This window comes from Anas platyrhynchos, chromosome 3, assembly GCF_047663525.1.
Source record: "Anas platyrhynchos isolate ZD024472 breed Pekin duck chromosome 3, IASCAAS_PekinDuck_T2T, whole genome shotgun sequence".
Lineage (NCBI taxonomy): Eukaryota > Metazoa > Chordata > Aves > Anseriformes > Anatidae > Anas > Anas platyrhynchos.
This window is the reverse complement of record NC_092589.1, coordinates 24994050-25015366: the sequence shown is the minus strand read 5'-3', so window position 1 is coordinate 25015366 and position 21317 is coordinate 24994050. Positions and strand designations below refer to the sequence as shown.

Here is a 21317-nt window from a genome sequence, read left to right as displayed (position 1 = left end):
GCTCATGCTAGCTGACATTCATACAAACCCACTCATATACATGCAAATCTTGTGCATTACAGTACTTACACAAGAATAAGAATTAATAACAGAGCTAAATGACATTGGCACTGTATCTCTACTTCAAGTTTCTCCTTAAATGAATGAATTAACTCTTGGATACCTGGAGCTTTTTGTCCTGACACCTGCCTGATAGAAACTAAATTTAATCAATCAAAAGTCAAAACCTCTTTCCTGACAAATTTCTGCAAGAGCCTTTATACAAAAGTTACATGTCTAATTATCCCCATATTATTAACCCTTCACTTCTAGGAGCAATGAAGGAAGGTCCTTATGAACAAGAGAAAAGGGCCATGAACTATGTGGTAGCACAATAACGAGTGGCAGAGAAATTTAAAATGTTGAAATAAAGTTCCTTTTTCAGGCTTCACATGGCTATCCAGTAGGCTAAGCACTCTCTGGGTGAAGGGAAATCACACTCTCCCATTGCTGATGTAAGTGGGGACTGACTCCAAAAATAACTGTGTCTATGGCTGAAGAGGAAGAGGTGTCCCTAACAGAGAAGCACAGCAAGAATTTAATCTGAAGATGCCTCATAAGGCAGAGAAATCCACCTTGCAAGTCAAGCTGTGGCAAAAAAAAAGACAAGAAAAGCTGCTCCTTGATACACATATGACTGCATCTTAGAATCATAGAATCATACAGGTTTGATTCCCTAGAGATCTTAGAAAAAGACCTCTAGGATCAAGTCCAACCTAGCACATCCAGATCTACCACTAAACCATGCTTCTTAGCACTGCACCTACATGTCCTTTGAATACTTCCAGGGATGGTGACTCAACTACTTCCCTGAGCAGCCTGTTCCAGTGTCTCACAACCCCTACAGTGAAAAAATTTTTCCTGATAGCCAACCTAAACCTCCCCTGGAGCAACTTGAGGCCATTTCCTCCAGTCCTATCACTTGTTGCTTGGAAGAAGAGACCAACCCCCAGCTTGATACAACCTCCTTTAAGGTAGTTGTAGAGAGCAATAAGGTCTCCCCTGAGCCACACTATTTCTGAACCAAGCCAAGATGCCATTGGCCTTCTTGGCCACCTGGGCACACTGCCAGCTCACATTCAGGTGAGCATCAATCAGCACCCCCAGATCATTTTTCCTCTGCACAGCTTTCCAGCTGCTCTGCCCCAAGCCTGTAGTGCCGCATGGAGTTGTGCCCCAGGTGCACGACCCAGCACTTGGCCTTGTTAAAATTCATACAGTTGGCCTCAGCCCATCAGTCCAACCTATCCAGATCCCTCTGCAGAGCTCTCCTGCCCTTGAGCAGATCAACACTCCTGCCCAGCTTGGCGTTGATCTTAACAGCTTTAGTTTGATTAGAAACTGCTTGAGCGGAGAGACCTGATGCAGACCTGCTTTCTATCCCTGCATCAAACCACATTGCAGGAATTTACATATGGGAGGTGCAGGAACAGTCTCAAAAGTCAGTGTAGCTTTTGAATTAGTAACAGAATTAAATACATTATTTAGAAACTGGAAAGAGTTTTATATTGACATATAACGCCACTATTTATGGACTTCACTATCCCTTATTTAAGGATAAAGACACCCAAAGATAAGATGAAATCTGATTCTTTAGACAGAAGCTCAGATTCAGGAGAACAGGGAAAGCTCCACAAGCCAAATGCCTACACTATTTGTACTTCAGGGTTTGTACTTCAGACAAAGAACCTAGTAATGGAGTTAATAAATATTGCCTTCCTAGTTTGTAGAACAAGCTTTCAGAGTACAGCTTTAGCTGCCAGTGTCAGGCACAAACAATGCATCACCTGTGTCTTTTTGCAGTAGGCAGAATTCTACAAAATCTGTGCAAGTTTAAACATGTACACCTTGAAAATGTAGTAGATATATTCAGGAAAAAAAAAAAAAAAAAAAAGATTGTTAAGCTTAGATATTACTAATGTTGTAATTTTACATGGATATATTATCCAAATAGGTGATATATAACTCCAAATTGCATGTTAGTACCAAAGAATAAACCTTTAATACTTGCTTATCCGTGACAACCTTTCCTTTATTTGACTGTTTTTAACTGCTTATCTCTGAAGCACAGCAAGAGCTCTCAGATTTGTAACAGCGCTTCCCCATTAGCCATATGGGCATTTCAGTCAATGTCTCAATATTATCTCATATGATTTAGTTCCCTGCCTTTCCCTGTATGATCTCAGCTACAAACCCACCTGCTATTTTAAGTTGCCATATTGGCACACATCTGCATCTTAATTTTATTTAAAGTGAGTTTTATATCTCTCTGGAAGTTGCAATTACATGTTCAATGAAGCAAGGACAGGACATAAAGTAAAATAATTTGTAGTGATCTTTGCATTGTCAAGTATAATTTTAGTGGAAACCACCTTCCTGACTTTCAGTTATTATGAAGAGCTTTTTTCACCTTTAATAGAGAGTGACAGAATGCAGTTTCTTAAAATGATTATTCAAAATTGCGTGAATGGATGGGTAATGTGCCACAAAAGTCAAATAGTTTTATCTTTTTTTTTTTCTTCATATTTTATTCTTTGCTTGTTAAAGAATTTGCTTATTTTATTCTTTGCTTGTTTCTTTTGTTAAATATCAATATCTTAAAAAAAAAAAAAGCTCACATCTTAGTTTTCATCATATCTGCCCATGTAACTCAGTAGCTTCCCAGACCACTCCATCTGAAATGTTGGTTTTAATGAGAATCTTAATGCTCCAGCCAAGCAGAGTGCAGAGAGGAAAGTGAGATGAGTGGAAATCCTTTCTTCTTATACCTCTCCCCCAAAATATTTATTTTTCTGAATGTTAAACTTATTGATTCACCACATTTATCAGTAAAAATAAATGATAATAATTAATAATCCTTTGCAGTTGTAAATCTTCCTGCAAGGCGGTGAAGGCCTTAAATGCTAGGAAAGTATCATTTCCATTTTTAATACAAGGGGAAAAATGAATCTTGGAAATTACATGATTTACAGAAACAATGGCAGAAGAAACAGAGCCTCCAGATTTCTGCACTACATCAAATGATTGGGGAAACAAAGAATACTGTCAGTGGACTAATAACATATGAGCAGTGAAATTATGCATTTCTGGCTGATTATTATACTGTCATTCATCTCTATAGCACTGTATTGCTCTAAGCAGTGCCTTTCTAGATTAAGATTGCAAAGGGTTTTAAATCACTCAAGGGTGGAAAATTGTTCTATTCGTCAGATTTAGCAGTAATAATCGTATGGCATTTCTTTGCTCTACTTAACTTGAATTTCATATGCTGCTACTATTAAACAACTCTCCATGCAGAAATCTGAACACATTGCTAATGCAAACAAAGCTCTTGTGGCTCTATCCAGGGCTGCACAAATATAAACTGAGCAAACAGTTTTCATTTTTTTATTGAAATGTCATTAGTAAGGCAGTATTACATTTAGGCCAATACAATTTAAACTATTTAAGGTCTAACTGGATGTTTAAGATAACAGTCATTAAAATCTTACTGCAACTTCTGAAGTATTTAAACCATATCCTAAGCCTTTTCCAATAGAAATTCCTACATGTAAAATTAAAAACATGCAGTCTCTATTCCACAAACACAATTGAAAACGCTTTCCCATCTACCTATGGAAACATAGAGACATGATTATACTATTGTAGTGGGTTTATATGGCAAGGTTTTGGTAGCAGGGGGGCTTCAGGGGTGGCTTCAGTGAGAAGAATCCAGAAGCTGCCCCATGGTAGGTAAGAGCCAGTTTCAGCTGGCTCCAAAGGAACCCACTGCTGCCCAGAGCTGAGCCGATATGGGATGTTGTTTGCACCTCTGTGAGAACATATTTAAGAAAGGGAAAAAATCTGCTGCACAACAGCAGCTGGGAGAGAGGAGTGAGAACCACCCTGCAGACCCCTAGGTCAGTGCAGCAGGAGGGCAGGAGGTGCTCCAGGCACACAGCAGCAGTTCCCCTGTGGCCTGTGGAGAGGCCCCTGGTGGAGCAGGCTGTCCCCCTGCAGCCCATGGGTCCCACATGGAGCAGATCTCCACGCTGCAGCCCCCCCATGGGTGGAGGAGCCCCTGGTGGAGCAGGTGGATGTGGCCTGGAGGAGGCTGCGGCCCATGGAGAGCCCCCGCAGGAGCAGGCCCTGGGCCGGAGCTGCAGCCCGTGGAGAGGAGCCCCCGCAGGAGCAGGGGTCTGGGGGGAGCTGCTGCCCAGCCGTGGGGGACCCGTGCTGGAGCAGTTTGCTCATGTGGCACAGAGCCATGTGGGAGCAGTGCTTGAAGAGAAGCAGTCCACATAGGATCAGTTTGGAAAGGATGGCATCCCATGTGAAGGAACCCACATGGAGCAGGGGCAGAGAGGGACCATGAAAGAGTGGTGGAGACGAAGCGTCAGGGACCAACCACAGCCTCCAGTCCCGGTTCCCCTGTGCTACTTATGGGGAGGGCACAGAAAAGAGTGGATGGGGTGGAAGGTGTTTTTAGTTTTGTTGTTGTTTCTCACTTACCTAGCTTGTTAGTAATAGGTAATAGATTTCATTAATCTCCCTATGTTGAGTCTGTTTTGCCCTTCACAATATTTGTTGAATGATCTCCCTGCCCTTATCTCAACCCTTGAGCCTTTATCATCATATTTTTCTCCCTTTTTCCCTTTGAGGAGGGGGAGCAAGAGAGCAGTTGTGGTGGAACTCAACTGCCCACCTAAGTAAAAACCACCACAACTACGCTAATTAAATATTGATAAAAATCCGTAGAAGGCTCTCCTGCCGAGAGCACATGCACAAATATCCCGGTCTGCATTTGTATGGTCATACCACTGTGTTCCCCTGCACAAACAAAAACTATGTGGATGGACAAAAACTAGAAACCATATAGATGGACAAAAGTAGTAGCATTGTTTCAGTGATGGCAAGTCACATTTCCAAGCATGCAGAGAGGTGCAGAGAAACCACTAAGAATAATCATTTGGCAGTCACCTGGAAGTCCATGTATTAGTACAAGAAAGAAAAACTCCATGTTGTAAAAAAGACAGAGATTTATCTTCAGGAATACAAGCATACTGTGCAGGGTTTTGAGTACTTCGAATGGAAAGTTACTATCTCAGTGCATTACTGGTTATTATAATGGCAACCCTGCAGACAACAATTTGAAAAAGTAAACCTCATTTCTGAATGTTAAGAATAAATTTGTTTTTATTAGTTTTGACAAAACCACCAAGAGAAAAAAAAAAAAAAAAAGAAACAAAGAAAAAAAGAAAGAAAAAAAAAAACTCAGTAGCTGCAAAATTCTGTTGGGAACACAATGTTCCCAGAAGGATGATTTGATAAGCATCTATTGACAGATTTCTACAACTGCTATGAAATGTTTTTAAATCACCTCATTCAACTGCAAGGAGAAACAGTTTTACTAACAACAAGATTCTGGACACAGATTTGACTTTCTCATCACAATCACTGAAATATGTTACCCTGCTATCCTGAAACTGAGATGCGTCAACCCTCTCACATTCAGGAAAGAGAAAGACATTCCACCTATTCCCCACTGACAGAGTTCAGAGATTACCTGTGCTTGTATCACAATTGTAAATCCACTCCCTTACTTTCAGTCTAGACCAGCTGAAACTCAGACAGGAAAAAACAAAAACAAAACAAAAACAAACAAACAAACAAAAAAGAGGAAAAAAAAAACAGCTTTGTGCAGATAAACTGCAGTTCATTAAGAGAAGAAAGACAAGCAAGCAAGCTGTACAGGAGAGATGATGCTAATACAGCTGTACAGAGCCTGTTTCTGAATAGGCTAATAGTTTTGCTCCCTGCAGCTAGTACACGTTTCAAAACAGACCTCAAGTGGAGGAGGAATTTTTAAGGTGAAGAGTGCCATGTTTCCCCCACCCCCTCTATAATTTCAGTATTTTGTCACAGTTCATTTATTTTAAAACTTTGGTGCTGCTTTTGGTACAGTGAAACAGAAAGCCTAAGAAAAAAAAAAAAAAACACAGTTCAAAAAGCAGCAGTATTCTATGAACGAAACTCAACTCTTGACATTTTTAAGGGACAAAAAATATTGTTAATAATATTAAGCAAAAAATAAAAAATAAAAAATAAATCCATTGGTTTCAAAACTGATGAATACAGCACATTGTTCTGAGAAGAAAAAAAAAAAAAGTTTACATGTATTTTACCTGGAAACGTATTATTTAAGTTTAACAGACATGTTAAAGTCACAAGGCTCTGCTTCATAAATTATTCTTGAAAGGAACTGAAGCACATTTTCTATTAATTACCAGCACAAAGCTGATAATCACAAGGCTAGGAATAAACAGGATGTCTTTGCAGAATAATTTTAGGGAAAGGGTAGTAAACAGATGGAAAAATATACCAGAATAGATACGATTAGAAAAAATATTTGTTCCAAAGAAGGAGGTAAGAGAATGAGATCAAAAGACAAGATTTTTTTTTTCAATATGAGTAAGATAAAAGTAATAAATGAGAGACTTGTGAGTTGGCTACTGCTGTCTCTACCAAGTTTCCAATCTTATCATCCCACTCCAATGTATTGTATTACTTAACTTTCAAAGATTCATATATATGGTTACAAATCATCATGTTGAGATTTTTGTTTTCTTACACGCACTCTTTTTCAGGTCAATTTTCTCCTCAACTGTGTCAATTTATTGTGCAAAAACTGTTGTTTGGGAGAAGTATCTTCCCCCACTCCTTATGTTGAGTTCTCTTGCATTTCCTCACAGGTTTCATATTGCTGCTGCTACCTCTTTTCCCTCTGTCATGTTCTCCATTCTCACCAGCAATGGTTTATGTACATTCACCAAAACCCACAAAATGCATTTTTCGTGTTCTGTCCCTAGTAAATCTGTTCAAGTATGTCATGTATTACACCATACCCACACAGAAGACTCATTACACAGGCTGCCCAAAAATGTCCACCATCTGAATTCAACCATACCTTCTGGATTCAGTCATCCTTCTCTTCTCTTCTCAAATAATTGTTCCCCAAGCAAGAATTTTGCATTTTCAATCATCCTTCTTTTTGTCCCTTACTCATACACACACCATCTTTCTCCCTTGAGTCCTACTTCCCTTAGTCCCACCTTCCCTCTTCCCACACCATTCTTAACCATTACCTACTCAACCATGAGGTCCTACCAATTCTGTCTCAGAAAGAAACCTATTACAGGGTAGCAGGCAGAAGTGCTGATGATCTGCATTCCCTGCCTCCAAATGGCACAGCAGAAGCCCAGCTGGACCACCAAGAGGCAGGACAAGAGAATAGGAGGTTTTCGAGCAGGTGGCATCAGGCAGGAATGACCAGGTTCAAGATCTCCCCTGATTTTCTTTCCCAGAAAGAGGCCAGGCAGAACCTAAAGGAAGTAACTCTGAAGCCCAGACACGTTTGTGTTTGCAGAAATAAGGCATGGGGAAGGGATGCAGTAGTAATGCACTTGTTTTTGCAGAAATAAGGTGAGGGGAAGGGGTACAGCAGCCAGTAAGAAGGATCAAGCTTTTAGAGTAAAATAATCAAACAGCAACACTATTATCTTGCCTCATCTGTTCACATACCTTCCTATGACACTGACTAGTTTAATTATAAGAGCATGACTAAGGATAAGGACAGATTTTAGCATAGATCCAAACACACCTGCCACTTAAAATTAAAAAAAAAAAATCAACAAATCAGTTTTCTAAAGGATCTAATAGTGTTTAGGTAATAGCAGACCAACTCTGAAGCACATGTTTTTGATTAATTTTTGGTTGAATTGATCTTCATGGAGTCTTCATTATGCTTCCTTATAAATACCCATTCTGTGAATGTACAAAGTAGTTTATATTTACATGGTGATACAAATAACTTCAGCAAGAACTCTTAACAGGATAAAATAATAATGCAACAGAAGATTGACTAAACAATCAAACACTTGAAACAGTGACTCACAGCATAAAGATGGCTGGCATTTAAATGCATTCAAAAATCAAATGTCATTACAACAAAAAAATGGCACGTTATCAACAATACCTGGCATTTGCACAGCAACTGTTATCAGATAATTACAAAGACTATAACTTACTAATTCCCACCATTTTACTGTAGATCTTCTGTTACTGGACACCAGTTACTCCTATGATGTGCTTAGTTTTCCAGCTGTATTAAAAAAAAATAAAATCTAGCTCTGATAGCTAGAATTATACACAGCCTCCAAAAGCTTAGAAATACGAAAGGACCCACAAACAACGCAAAAGTATTTTATGATCTATTGCATAAGTGAGGAGCTCCAGGCAAAGTTCTATGGAACAACTCCTTGACAGCATCATTTTTTCATCACCTCTGTGTTCTGCTTCATGTGCTCACTTTATCAAAATGGTAGGTGCAAGTTCAGCAGTCCTTCAGAATCTTAAAGAGAAAACCTGCTTCCATTATAAATGTTTTGTGATCTTCCAGTGCCTTTTAATGTAACTTTTTACAATATTCCTAAAAATAAATCCTTGCTTTATACAGTAACTTTTTTTTTTTTCAATGGGAAGTGAAGAAAAGAGACCCTTGTCCTGTCACGACAAGGTACATTGATGTTCCTTTGAGTTTATGTGGGCACACAATGAAACACTAAGCAAGATGGAGATGCTGTGTCCCCACAAAATATTTTGTACCCAGACAGGGGTGACAGGGAAAGGATAGGCAGATTACAAGGTGAAAAACTGGCTACACCATCAGGCTGAAAGGGTAGTGGTCTCAGGTTTGAAGTCTGCCATTAGGGCTGCCCAGTTAGGAGCTACTGGGGGATCAATACTGCAGCAAGTCTTGTTTGACATATTCATTGATGACTTGGAAAATGAGACAGATGGAGCAAATTTGCAGGGTACACCACACTGGGGGGATCAGTTGACATACTGGAGGCTATGGCTGCCATTTAGAGTGGCCTTGACAAGCTGGAAGAATGGGCCAGTGAAAGCCTCATGATGGTCAACCAAGGCAACTGCAAAGTCCTGTTCCTGGGACACACTGTCAACACATAACATTGCAGCCTTCCAGCAACTCAGCAGAAAAGGATCTGGCCATTCTGGTGGACAAAAGAAGGTTGGGTGCACAAGGAGAGACTGAGGGAAGTGGTTTTGGCTGTGGGGTAGGAGATCAAATTACTGTATTCATTTTCTCGGGGTGGGTTTGACAGAAATCAGCACAAAGGTTTTCTCAGGGGGGTGCACCACTAGACCAAGAGACAAAGTCAGAAGTTGCACCCATAGAAGTGACAACTGTGTATAATAAAAACTATGTTCACAGTGAGAGTGCTCAAGTACTGGAACGGGCTCCTGGAGAAGCTGCAGAGTCTCTGTCTGCAGAGGAACTCACAACTCAACCAGGCAAGGACTTGAGCAGCCTGGCCTAACTTTGAAATTAGGCCTGCCTTGAAGAAGAGATGTGACTAGGTGATTTCCTAGGTCTCTCCCAATCTAAATCTTTTTATGAACTTGGTATTGTTTCTTTGAGCAGGAAGGAGACATTTCTGAAGGTGTAATTATTACCTAAGGAACACAGGAACCATCCTGTTAAAATTGCATCTTGCTCTCTGAAAAGCATCATGGCAACAAATAAATAGTAATAATAATAAAATGGAATTTCCAACTGTAAAACACTGGAACAAGTTGATCTTGTAAATAAAATACTATTTGATGTCTGCTTTTGCTTCATGAACAGACTCTGTCCTGTGACTTTAGGTGACTATCCCTTTGAAGAACGGCAATAATAACAGTACTTACTTGTTTCATATTGGAAAGACTCTTTGTTTCCATAGAAAGTGGATGTGTTTTCAAAACCACCAACCTACAAACCAGTTAGTCCCTCAGTATCCCCTAATTTTAATTTCTGTGAGACAGAGTTTGCTTGCCTGACGGAGTCACTGCTAGCTGTCAGCAACAACACTGATTATAAATGAACTGCATGTCAGAGACACTGAAGAAGAGGAATGGGTCAAAGAGATATCTAGATTCTCATTCTCTGCTCAGCTTCCTCCTCTTCTTTCTGAAAAACATTCTGATAGAAGGGCATTCATGCTGGGAGGGGTGAAGGGGGCAAGGGAAGCAACTCAGCCAGAAGTCTGAGTGTTGAATTTTAAGGGTGATTGAACATAGTATTTGGTGACTGAATATACAAATGTATGTAATAAGAGCTAAAACCTCATGCCTCAGACTCAATCAAGAGAGTGGCACTCACAGTCTAATGAAATATGACAGCTATATTGCCATGCTTATCAACAAACGTAGCAGTTGAAAAAAGCACTACAAATATATTATTTGCCAATTTTGAGATAAAATCCCTTTAGTAAGTAGATTTTCCAATTAACCTTATGATTAACAACAAACAAACAAAAAAGATTGGATATGTGACAACCAAATAACATTGAAACAGTTCTCTGCACATTGCTGAAGGAGGGAGGCACAAGACTCCATAGAGTAATTTATTGTACGTTGATAACAGTGTCACTGTGACTTGTGAAGCATCTGGAGTTACAACCAGTGGCAACCATTTACAATGTAAAACCCTTCTCCAAATAAATCTCATCATGACAATTCCAATATATAGAGAGATCCATTTTAATCTTTTTACAGCTTTTAAATCTGTGGCACAGCCAAAGACTTATACCATTTTTTAATTAATACTTAAGCATGACAAGGCAACTAAACTGAAATATATTTACTTTTCAATACATAAAGTATATTTTGTTAAGTAGCCTAAGCTGCCTGGCCTGGTATCTGTCTGTCAGCATTAATGTGACTAACTTCTGAAAGCAAAGTGTACGGGAGCTGTCAAGCTATGTTATAGCCAGACACATCAGACTTACTCCTTAAGCTGTCACGACTATGAAACCTTCAGGGACAATGTGCTCAGTCGCTTAGAGAAGAAAAAATCTTCCAGAAATATGTATAACATAACAACAGTGTTTGTGTTCCTGCTCCTCAAACCTTAATTTCATTCTATTTTTAATCACGTAATTATCCAATATTCTCAGAAAACTGAATTAATGACTCATTAAAGTACAGAACTGAACTTCAATGACTGAAAGAATATTCAAGCTCAACCAAGTCTGCAAGGAAATTACTTTCTTTTCAAGGCAGGCTCTAAAGTATTGTACGGAGAAATTGAGCTGACCAGCAGCCTTTGCTGAAGAGAAGTACAGGTTCAAGTGAGCTTACAGCTCTTTTTACTGGACTCTGATAGAACAGCCAGCTATCCTCCAAACCACAGTTACAGATAAACTAAGCTACTGATACGCAGAGAAAACTGATAGACTAGCCACCAGTTTGTGGCCAAAGTGCTTTGCTCAAGTGATTTGCCATCAGCACAAGCCTTAAATAATTATCTTGTGTGCTTTTGACTTATCTTTAAAACTAAGGTTAAACAATTTATCAAAAATTAGGCTAACAATTTTATGAGGAAGCCTAACTGAGATGGATACTGAATATTCACCAAATTCCATTTATGTAACTCTTGGAGAGCTTTCGAATTTTTCTACCTACACTACTGCAAATTGAGTACTGATAAAATACAGTCCACATCAGCAGGACCATAGTGAAAAATAGCAGAAGTGGCAAGGTCTTCTACGTACATAGCACCTTCTGTTGGAAAGCAAAGACATTTTAGGGATATATGTGAAAAGATGTCATGCAGTACTTGGAGTTCAGTTCCATTATCCACACATAGTAGATGAGAAACAAAGAAAATTTAAGCCATCTGCTAAACATAACAAACAAAGCCAATAGAGGAAACAGCACACCACATAGTTTCCAAAGGCTTCCTTCCTTGGTATTCTCAAAAAAAGTAGCTAATTAGAAACTAAAAGTCCATCTTAGCCTACAATACTTTTTTTCAGTCACTGCCTCCCACTGGTTTTAAATAGAACTGTGATCTGGTAACTGTTAATTCAGGCCAGTGTCATATGAAGGTAGTTTATCATCATTAACACTGTCTTCAAACTCCGAAAGGATAAATAAATAAAACAAAAAATATATACTCTGCTATTTTATTCTTATTATTACATTTAGGTAACTACTACAGATTTCAGCTCATATTACTCTTGCCATGACACAATTGTTTCTAGAATCAGTTGAATTCACAACTATATTGAAGAACTGCATAAGCCCAGCTGATGTGGTACAACTCCTTACGCCAGCACCATTCATTTTTTCTCTGGCCCAATACTCCTAATACTTTCTGGCAATCCTTAAGTATTACTGGTTATTAAGCAATTGCACACATTCACAGATACACTGGTATTAGTTCAAAGAGATGGTCCACCATTTGAATTAATTTTTCAAACAGTAATGTCCTTGCTACTTTGTTTTGTTGTGGTGTTATAAAATGGAACACTTTGAAAAGCTCTTTTCATAAAACTTTTCTTAAAATAACAAATCTCAAAGCAGTTAATTTCATCTTAAAATACAAAGTAAGGGAACGACTGTCTTTCATGTAGTCAGATTACCCCCAAAACAATGTATTTGTAGAGAAAAATAGCACTGCAGGACTTTATACAAGCACGTCATATATTAAGTGACAACACATAAACCAGAATTTGGTCACTTTCAGTCAACTTCAGTTCAGACATAATTGAAATCAATGGAGCCATACTAGAAAAGAACTTGGTATGTCAAATCTTACTGGGAGTTCAAAAAGACCTGACATGGCTCGCTTAAATGTTAACAGGAAGCTAAATCTTAGTTAAAATAGTTTAGGAATTGAGTAAAACAGCGTATGTAATTAAAATGCTGTTTATAAAGAACAATGAGAATAGCTGAAGATAGCAAAACAAAGTGTCTATGATATTTAGTAAGAAGACCATATGCTCTGTTTTTGAGTTTATAGCACGATCAGATGCAGATATAAAATTATGCAGTTGACAGACCAAATCCTGCTGTTAGCTGTACCATGCAACCCCACCAAAATATGCTCAGCTGTATTAGTCCAACAGAGAGGACACCTTGGTCAATATGCATGTAGATGATACCACAGCTAGTAATGCAAATAAAGTGCTATCAAAAGTTTATGTCTGAAACAGCTTACAGTCACATGCAAGATATACATATACACACATAGAGATATTTTTTTTCCCCATAAGATATTTGCTCACTGAAGTTTTCTTAACATTTTGATGCTAACTTCTTTTGAAGACAAATCTCATTTAACTGATACACATTTGGCAAATACTGCTTCAAGCAAAATCAACTTTACTAAACTGTGTACCTATGAGAATCCAAACACACTCAACACATTGAGACCTCAGATGAAAAAGTTTTATTAAATTTAGAAACATCTAATTCACAGAGTTATGCAAAGTTTACTCCAAACACTAGAAACAGCCTATATAGTGTTTGAAACAGCCTTTGTAATTCCATAATGGGAATATAAGGCTTTATTAAATTCCACAGGATTGTTAGAAGAAACCAAGCAGAAGGATCACCATTCTCTACTAAATTCTCTAGTACTTTTCCACAACAGTGACACACAATTATACATTTCTACATAATGTTTTTAGTGTTGTGTCATTACAGATGGAAGTAATGTGATCATTGAACAATCTAAACGTTTAAGAAATTCCCATGCCACAGAAGCTTTCATTGAACCTATTACATCTATAGTAATGAAAACTATCACTCTTATAGAATCCACCTGGCTACTGAGTAGGAAGAAAATGAGATTTTGTCTGAGCCACTGTTAATTCATTCCAAATAACTGCCCAAATTTCAGTCAGATTCTGGTCTGAACAACATAAAGTCCAAATGTTGCATTTTATACTCATCCTTTAAAATAACATACAAAATGTAAATGCAGGTTCAGCCTTAGAACCCTGTAATCTTTCAATGTGATGAGATGCTCAGATTAATCAACACTTTGTTCTTAGTAACAAAACATTAAAAAGAAAAAGAAAAAAAGCATTTTAGCAGAAAAATGTAATATTTAAAATCCTCTGCTGCCCTTATAAGAAACTATTTAAAATGTGTCAACTGTCCCTTGCAAATATATTACAGCAAAAAATAAAGATGAAAATCTGGTTGCAGGGAAGGAGTAGGAGTTTTGTTTCTTGGGAAGATTTTCACAATGAGATGTTTAAGGTAAAAGAAACTCCTATGACTCAATACATAAGCTACATGTCAGACTGCATTTAAGAAGAAATCAGGAAGCAAATTATAACAGTTCTTAGAGAAAGGACGATAGAAATTGCATTGTAATCGGTATGCTTCAAAATTTGTTCTGGCAGGGTGTTCCATCTGTTATTCTATGACCTTCACACAAACCATGCACTTCAATAGGATTATCTATTTATAACAGGAGTACCAATTCTTGCTCTATTACAGTAGAATGGTGTTTCCAACCATTTTCAATTTCAATCCCTCAATAATTTTACAATGGATGTGAGAAACAGGCGCCATACACATAAGCCTATTGACAAAGGGTTTCTTTTCTTCTTTGCTTCTTACAGATCTCTATAAATAATGGATTGCTCTCCATGGGTTTACAGACTGAAAGTTGAAAAATGTTTCACTAAATTTGCAGTGACTACACTGACTTATGTATGGAAAAGTAATTTGCACCATTTGCTAGACATACCGTATGTCTTCAGCCAACAACAACTTTAGTCCAGGAAAAAGACAACTACTGAAACACAGTAGCAGACTTCAAATATATAAAAAATGATAAAATTGTGGTAGTGATTACAGAAATACCAGTGCAATTTGTAGAAGGAGATTCAGCAAACACATAGAAAACACTTCTGAACTCTAATTGGTTTGAAGAATCTGCAGAATTATCCCTTTGGGAGACCTTATGGTTTGGGGAAAAGGAAAGAAGGAAACATGAGTAATCATCTAAATTGTACTACCCCTTTTTTTCTAAAGAGTGGGAGTACAGTAGCTGACTCCTAGAGATCCTTTTCAGTCTTTGCTGTACACGACATCACCATCGCCTTTTTTGTCATTTCATTAATAAGAAAAATTTTGTAACTGCACCATTAACTGTTCAGAACAATTAGATTTCAAAGAATCCTCTCAGCTGACTGCTTCCTACCTCTAACGTGCTTACATACAGCTAAGCTAACAGCTTTACTCATGTCATAAGAAAAATACATTCTCTATCTCCCTTGCTTGTTAGTTAGAGGAGGTTTTGTTTTGTTCTGTTTTTTTTTTTTTTTTTTTTTTTTTTTTTAGTCTTATTCTATCAGGTACCTGCAAAGGCATTCACAGAATCACAGAATGGTTTGGGTTGGAAGGGACCTTAAAGATCATCCAGTTCCAACCCCCTGCCATGGGCAGGGATGACACCCACTAGATCAGGTTGCTCAAAGTGCCATCCAACCTGGACTGGTTGAGCTCTGTTTCAGCTTATCCTGCTCCAGCCTGAACGTTTACTGCACAAAGTTCTCTGTGTGATATACAAAGATGTACAAGGCATAGTGCAAATAATTCCACACTATGTAACCACATAAAAGAATTTTAAATTATGCATATGGATAATTTCATCATTGTGGAAAACCGTATTTTAAGTTACACACTTAGTCCTATCACAGCCCCCCTGCATACAGCAGGGAGTGAACACCACCACTTTCAAGTGAAATTGGTGAAGACGGAATCAAGACACCAGCTCACGCATCACAACGACTGATGAAGTTTCAACTTCAAACGTGACGCTTAAGAAAGTTGTCGGCGTAGCACTTATTGAAGGAAAGATCAGCATCACCAGATATGTGGAGGCTTCTTCTTGACAGCGCTCAGCTCCTGGGCAACAAAAGCCACGTCCCTCGGAGAGCTGCGGCGTTAGCAGGGTTGATGCTGGGTGCACGGCTGCCTTCATGCCAAGGAAAGTCAACGCCGTAGAAGTTCTCCACATGCACAGCGCTACCACGGCGCTCAGGGTGCGAGCCCTTCCCAGAGGCACAAACCAGCGTGCTCTTCACAAGCTATCGCTGAAAGCACTTCCCTCGATTTACGTTTGTGAAAACTTAACGGGATGCAGATATACGTGTACACAGCCCCACGGCGCTCTCGGGGGCCCAGCCCACGCCGCAGCCCCCCGCCCCTGCTCCCGCTCCGCCTGTCAGGGACCCCGACGGCCCCCCCGGGGCTGGGGCCGCTGCTGGCGGCCCCCGAAGGGTACTCACATGCCAGATGGCGAAGAAGATGAGGGCGGCGCAGAGGACCAGCGACAGCATGTAGCAGAAAGCGGCGAAGGTGAAGGCCATGGCGGGGAGCCGGCACGGGGGAGCCGCGACCCCCGAGCCCCCGGGGGGCAGACGGGCGTCCGCGCCCCCAACGCCGGCCGGGCGGAGTTCGTCGCCCTCGGACAGCACAAGGGAGGGGATGCTCGGCCCCAGGACAAAGAGCTCCGGGAGGCTCCGCTCCTCCGAGCCCGTCCCGCCTCCCGCAGCGCCGTGCCCGGCCTCCGCCCGCCCCCTCCACCTGCTGCGGGCGGCGGAGCGAGCTGCGAGCGGCCCCTCCGCCGCCCTCCCCTCCCCTCCCTTCCCCTCCCTTCCCCTCCTTTCCTCTCCGCCCCGGCGTGTGAGGCGCGGGGCTGGCTGCCGACGGTGATGGAGGCGGCCGGGGGGCTTCGCCGAGGGGTGGGTGTGTGTGTGGGGGGGGGTCCTGTCACCTGTAAGGCGGTGCCTTCCGTCACGACCGCGTGTTTCTGATGGAAACCGTATCACCACATCACGACAGCGTGAGCGTGGGCTATGAGCTGAGGTCGGCTTGGGCCAGATCTTGAAAACATGACTTGCCCAAACTTGCTTCTTTTTTTATTTTTAGGATGAGGTAAATCCGTTCCGAGGAGGCCGCTCTGAGGAGGAGAGCATGGCCAGACGAAAGCTGCCAGGGGGCACCTCCCAGGAGGACAGGCAGAAACGGCCCAGGGGCGATCTGACTGCAACTGAGCCGCCCAGCAAAGTACTACCCTGAGATATTTCCCCACAAGGTGAAAAGGATATTTGCAGATAGGGTAAATAAAAGGCAAAGCCGTTTTAAACGACAATTTGGGAGATTGCGCTTTGTGACTTCTGGGTATTCGCAATATCCAAACAGCTAAAATACATGTTTAAAATGAAGGGTAAGCCTCTTCCTGCTTACCTGGTCTTTGACAGCTCCCATAGTGTCTCCAGACATGCCTTAGCCGTTTCTGCAGGGAGTTTATTTAAGATTTACAGCCAGTTCTTCTGTCTCTTTGTACCACAGCAGCTGGCAATACAGCAGGTTTGCAGACGAACAAACAGAAAATCAGTAGAAAATACCACAGAACTACCAGAGGACTAATCTAAAAATATTCTGAAAACCATGGATGAAAGCTATATGTTTCCAAAGTCTTTACAAAACTTAAAAGAATTTCAGTTCATGGCATTATTTTCTATCTATGGGTGGGAGGGACTAATTTGGTTAAAATTATGGTATAGAATTTTAAATAAAATGTGCACTTCTACCATGAGGGAAGAGTGCTGACTTGAACTGAGTGTCAAGGCTGGTAATTAATAAACCAATCAGGAATAAACTGATGGAAATAACCTTTTATAAGTGAGCTGCTCTGGAATGTGCATGTGATTTGGTGATTTAATTAAGAAGGACAGAACACAGCAAATAATGAGCTTTGCTGTCATACAAAGATGCAGTAAATGTATTGTAATTCTTTGACCTTTTTAATTGCTTTGTGTCTGAAATTCTGCAGAGCATAGACTTGAGAAAGTAAAGGGTTTACTCATAACCACACATTTTAAAAAGAGCTGAAAATGAGCTACAGAAGCAGCTTTGGATTTTATGTATTTTTTGTTTTATTTTGTCCTGGTTGCTTTAAAACCTAGATTTACATTACCTATGCTAAGACTCATCACAGAGTACCCAATGCTTCCAGGAAAACAAAAATAAAATGTTTCCTTCTGGAGCACTTATGAGCATGTACATGTACACACACATATATGTATATAAATAAAAATATACTATGGGCATCATTAAAGACAGACATGGAAGCAATGATTAAGTATCAATTTGGAATATAAGGTAAATATTCTCCTGTTTTCCACTGCCTCTTATCCTCATTTACATTTCAGTTATGTATTTGGAGCTGTTTGATGAACACACAGGTGAAATATGTTTCTCATTTTGCAAAGTGACAGTTCCACAGCCAAATGCTTCCAATATTGCACAGTCTTTCCTGATATTGATTTCAAAACATGTATTTCCCATTGGCCATACTTCTAATCATTAATCATTGTTAATGACTGACTAATTACAAAAATTCCTGATAAAAAGTTAAAGAAAAAGCTATCAAGATGCTTTTAATATGTTTTTGTCCTATCACCTTCTTATGTTATACCATAAGGATATCTTATGTATCCTGAGATATTTAACTGATGGAAAACAGTGGAAGATTCTGCCGTCACTTAGTACATCTCTGAGATTTGTCTAGGCTACACAGTAATCACTAAAAATGGCTTCCTTATCTCCACCTCATTAGAAACTCATTACAACTTAGTGTATGATGAGGACCTCACAGCAGGGAGCCATTTCTATGTCATTTCTGAACTAGATTTCTGCAAATCATGGTAAGTGAGGCAAAAGGTGAAAATAATTTAGATGTGCCTGCCCCTTTTTTCACTGGCTTAAGCCCTGAGAACACAGCAGGAACATAAGACTGTCTATTAGCTCTACATTCACTTCTAAGGTCTTAGTCCTAGCCTTCAAATAAACTAATGGTTCTGATCCTAGCTGCATGAGAAATTATAGTCCAGGACCCAGCTGTTCTCCTTTGAAGTAATGCACATCACAGAGACCAGAAGGGATGGCTTGAGAGCTGAGGGGGCTGCATTATCAACTGAAGGGATCTGGAATAAACACAGCAGATGCACAGAATATGATCACCTTTAGAAAAAGAAAACGTTATTTTCAAAACTGTTGTTTTTACACTGGTGACTTTACAATCGCATTTTACAGATGCAACTTTAAAATGTTGTAATCCATTATTTGAGCTGCATGTTATAGGAAGTCCTAGCGCAGGAACCCCTTGCTGCTAGCCAGGCTAGGGGAAGGAGAGGAATTGCGATGTTAAACGATACAGTCTGGTCCAAGGGTGGAGATTTTGATGGATATACCTTTACATTGTTGTAAACCATGATCTTATTTCATGTTATAGGCTGTCACATAGCAGGAACCATTCAAACCAACAGAGCACGAGCATCACAAGAAGCAGAACTACTGCAGCAGTGACTTGACCTGAGCTGGCTGTGATGTCCATCTACTGCACACAACACAGTGCCTCTCCCATCCTGAGTGACCACCACAACAGTGAAATATAAGAATCTAAGTCATGGGCTAAAAGAACTCAGTGGATATTTTGCAGACATTTTATGGACATCTCACTGGGTTGGTCCATAGACTAAGGGAATGATATTTGTGTATTCGTTGAAAGGTGGTGATTAATGAGAATGTCTTGGAAACGTGGAACCTGAGCACGACAAAAGAGGCATGGAATAAGCAGTGGATATAGTCATAGTTTTGGCTAGGATAGAGTTCATTTTCTTCTTAGAGGCTTGTATGATGCAGTGTTTTGGATTTTTTTATGAAAACAGTGGTGATAACACACCAGTGTTTTCAGTTGTTGTGGAGCAGTGCTTGCACAGAGTCAAGAACTTTTCAGCTTCTCTTGCTGCCCTGCCAGTAAGCAGGCTAGAAGAGTACAAGGAGCCAGGAGGGAACACAGCCAGGACAGTTGACCCAAACTGACCCATGACATACACCACACCACATGACAGCACACTCAGCAGCAAAAACTGGGGTAAAGAAGGAGGAAGGGAGAGATGTGTGGAGTGATGGTGCTTGTCTTCCCAATAAACTGTTATGCATGATGAGCCCGCTTTCCTGGCAGTGGCCAAACATCTTCCTGCCAATAGGAAGCAGCAAATTAATTCTTGTTTTGCAAGGAATCTCTGGCTTTATCACTTCTGACTAGCTGAATTCCTTCAGAGCTGAAAATGGAATAATAAATTTTGTGAATAAATAAGCTACGAGAAACTCTTCACCCGTCACTGAAGATCTAGCAGAGCCTTGCTGGTTGCTCCTGCCTACTGCAGACACAATTAAGTTCCACTTCATGTCCCCATCATTCTAAAGAAAGAAGCCAGAACTAAGTCAAACATGTGATGTCCTTCTTCTGAGCTCTTCTCAGAAGGAAATGAAATTTTCTCACATTAAATGAAATTTTCTTCTTTCTCTCTTTATACAGAGACTGCTATTGCTAATGCATGCTCATCCCTATTATGCAGAAAACAACAGACTAATGCAGTAGAACAAAGAGCTGGTGTCTTTGCTATAATTTTGAGAATTTTCAGTATTTCACCAAACTGATATATGTGTTCTATCTCAGTTCATGGTCTTAGTCATTTTTAACTTGCTCGCATAAATGAGTAGCTTCAATATGGTGTTCATAAATAAGTGTTGACTAATGAATACATAAGCATTACTTTATGTCTGTATTTATTTATTTATTTTAAAAAGTGTGTTGCCACAGGTTTATGAGGGGTAGGTACATCCACAACGTGAAAGGAAGGAGAGGCTACACAGACATTAGCAGCACATACTGCAGTGTCAGTACAAATGGACTGGTTGCCATCAGCTCAGGACCTTGTAGCTTTGCCTCGTTGTTCTCTCCATCTGATAAATTAGTATCAGTTTTTACTTATCTAATTTTAAAGAAGAAAAAAAATATATCTCAAATCCCAAGAGTTGTACTATTACCATAACAATACCAGAAGAGATTATCAAATGCTGAATTTATTTAAAGATTGTCCAAACTGATCCCCTAAGCTCCTGCAACTTTGAAACATATTCATCATGTTTTGCCAGCAAGAAAACCAAAAGACCATAAATGGGGATTTTTTTTTTATTTTAATTATAGGAGTTAAACTAATGGTGTAGCACTGTACCACTTTGAATTTCAGTTCCGTCAAAGTCCCTCATAAAAATTATTTTAGTATTTGATGAGAGCCAAAGAATTGATTTGTAAATTGAGAAAATACCAGAAGAAAAGGTTGGAGGTAGCAATGGAGGAGTGGGAACATGTTTAATAAGAAGTCTCATGAGAATGGCAGTGCTGAAAGATCATTCCTATTCTAAATATAAATCTTCAATACATTAACCATCCTGTTTTTAACAACATATGAAATACTCCTAGTCTGAAGCAGAAGCAGCAAGAGTAAGTGATTCTTTGTGATTTATCCATCTCTTACAAATAAGAGAAGGAAAAGGTCAGAAATCCTGGCTGG

The 21317-nt window shown here is 39.7% G+C and overlaps 1 protein-coding gene across 1 annotated transcript in view; it reads right to left on the bottom strand.

Annotated features, from left to right (window-relative positions):
- Positions 1–16464, bottom strand: part of CNIH3 (cornichon family AMPA receptor auxiliary protein 3) — a 47766-nt gene extending 31302 nt beyond the window's left edge. Inside the window, exon 1 of the mRNA XM_027453063.3 lies at positions 16179–16464. Coding sequence (XP_027308864.1) covers positions 16179–16259 — 81 coding nt within the window. The 5' untranslated portion in view covers positions 16260–16464. The remainder of the gene's footprint in view (positions 1–16178) is intronic.
- Between the last annotated feature and the right edge of the window lie 4853 nt (positions 16465–21317).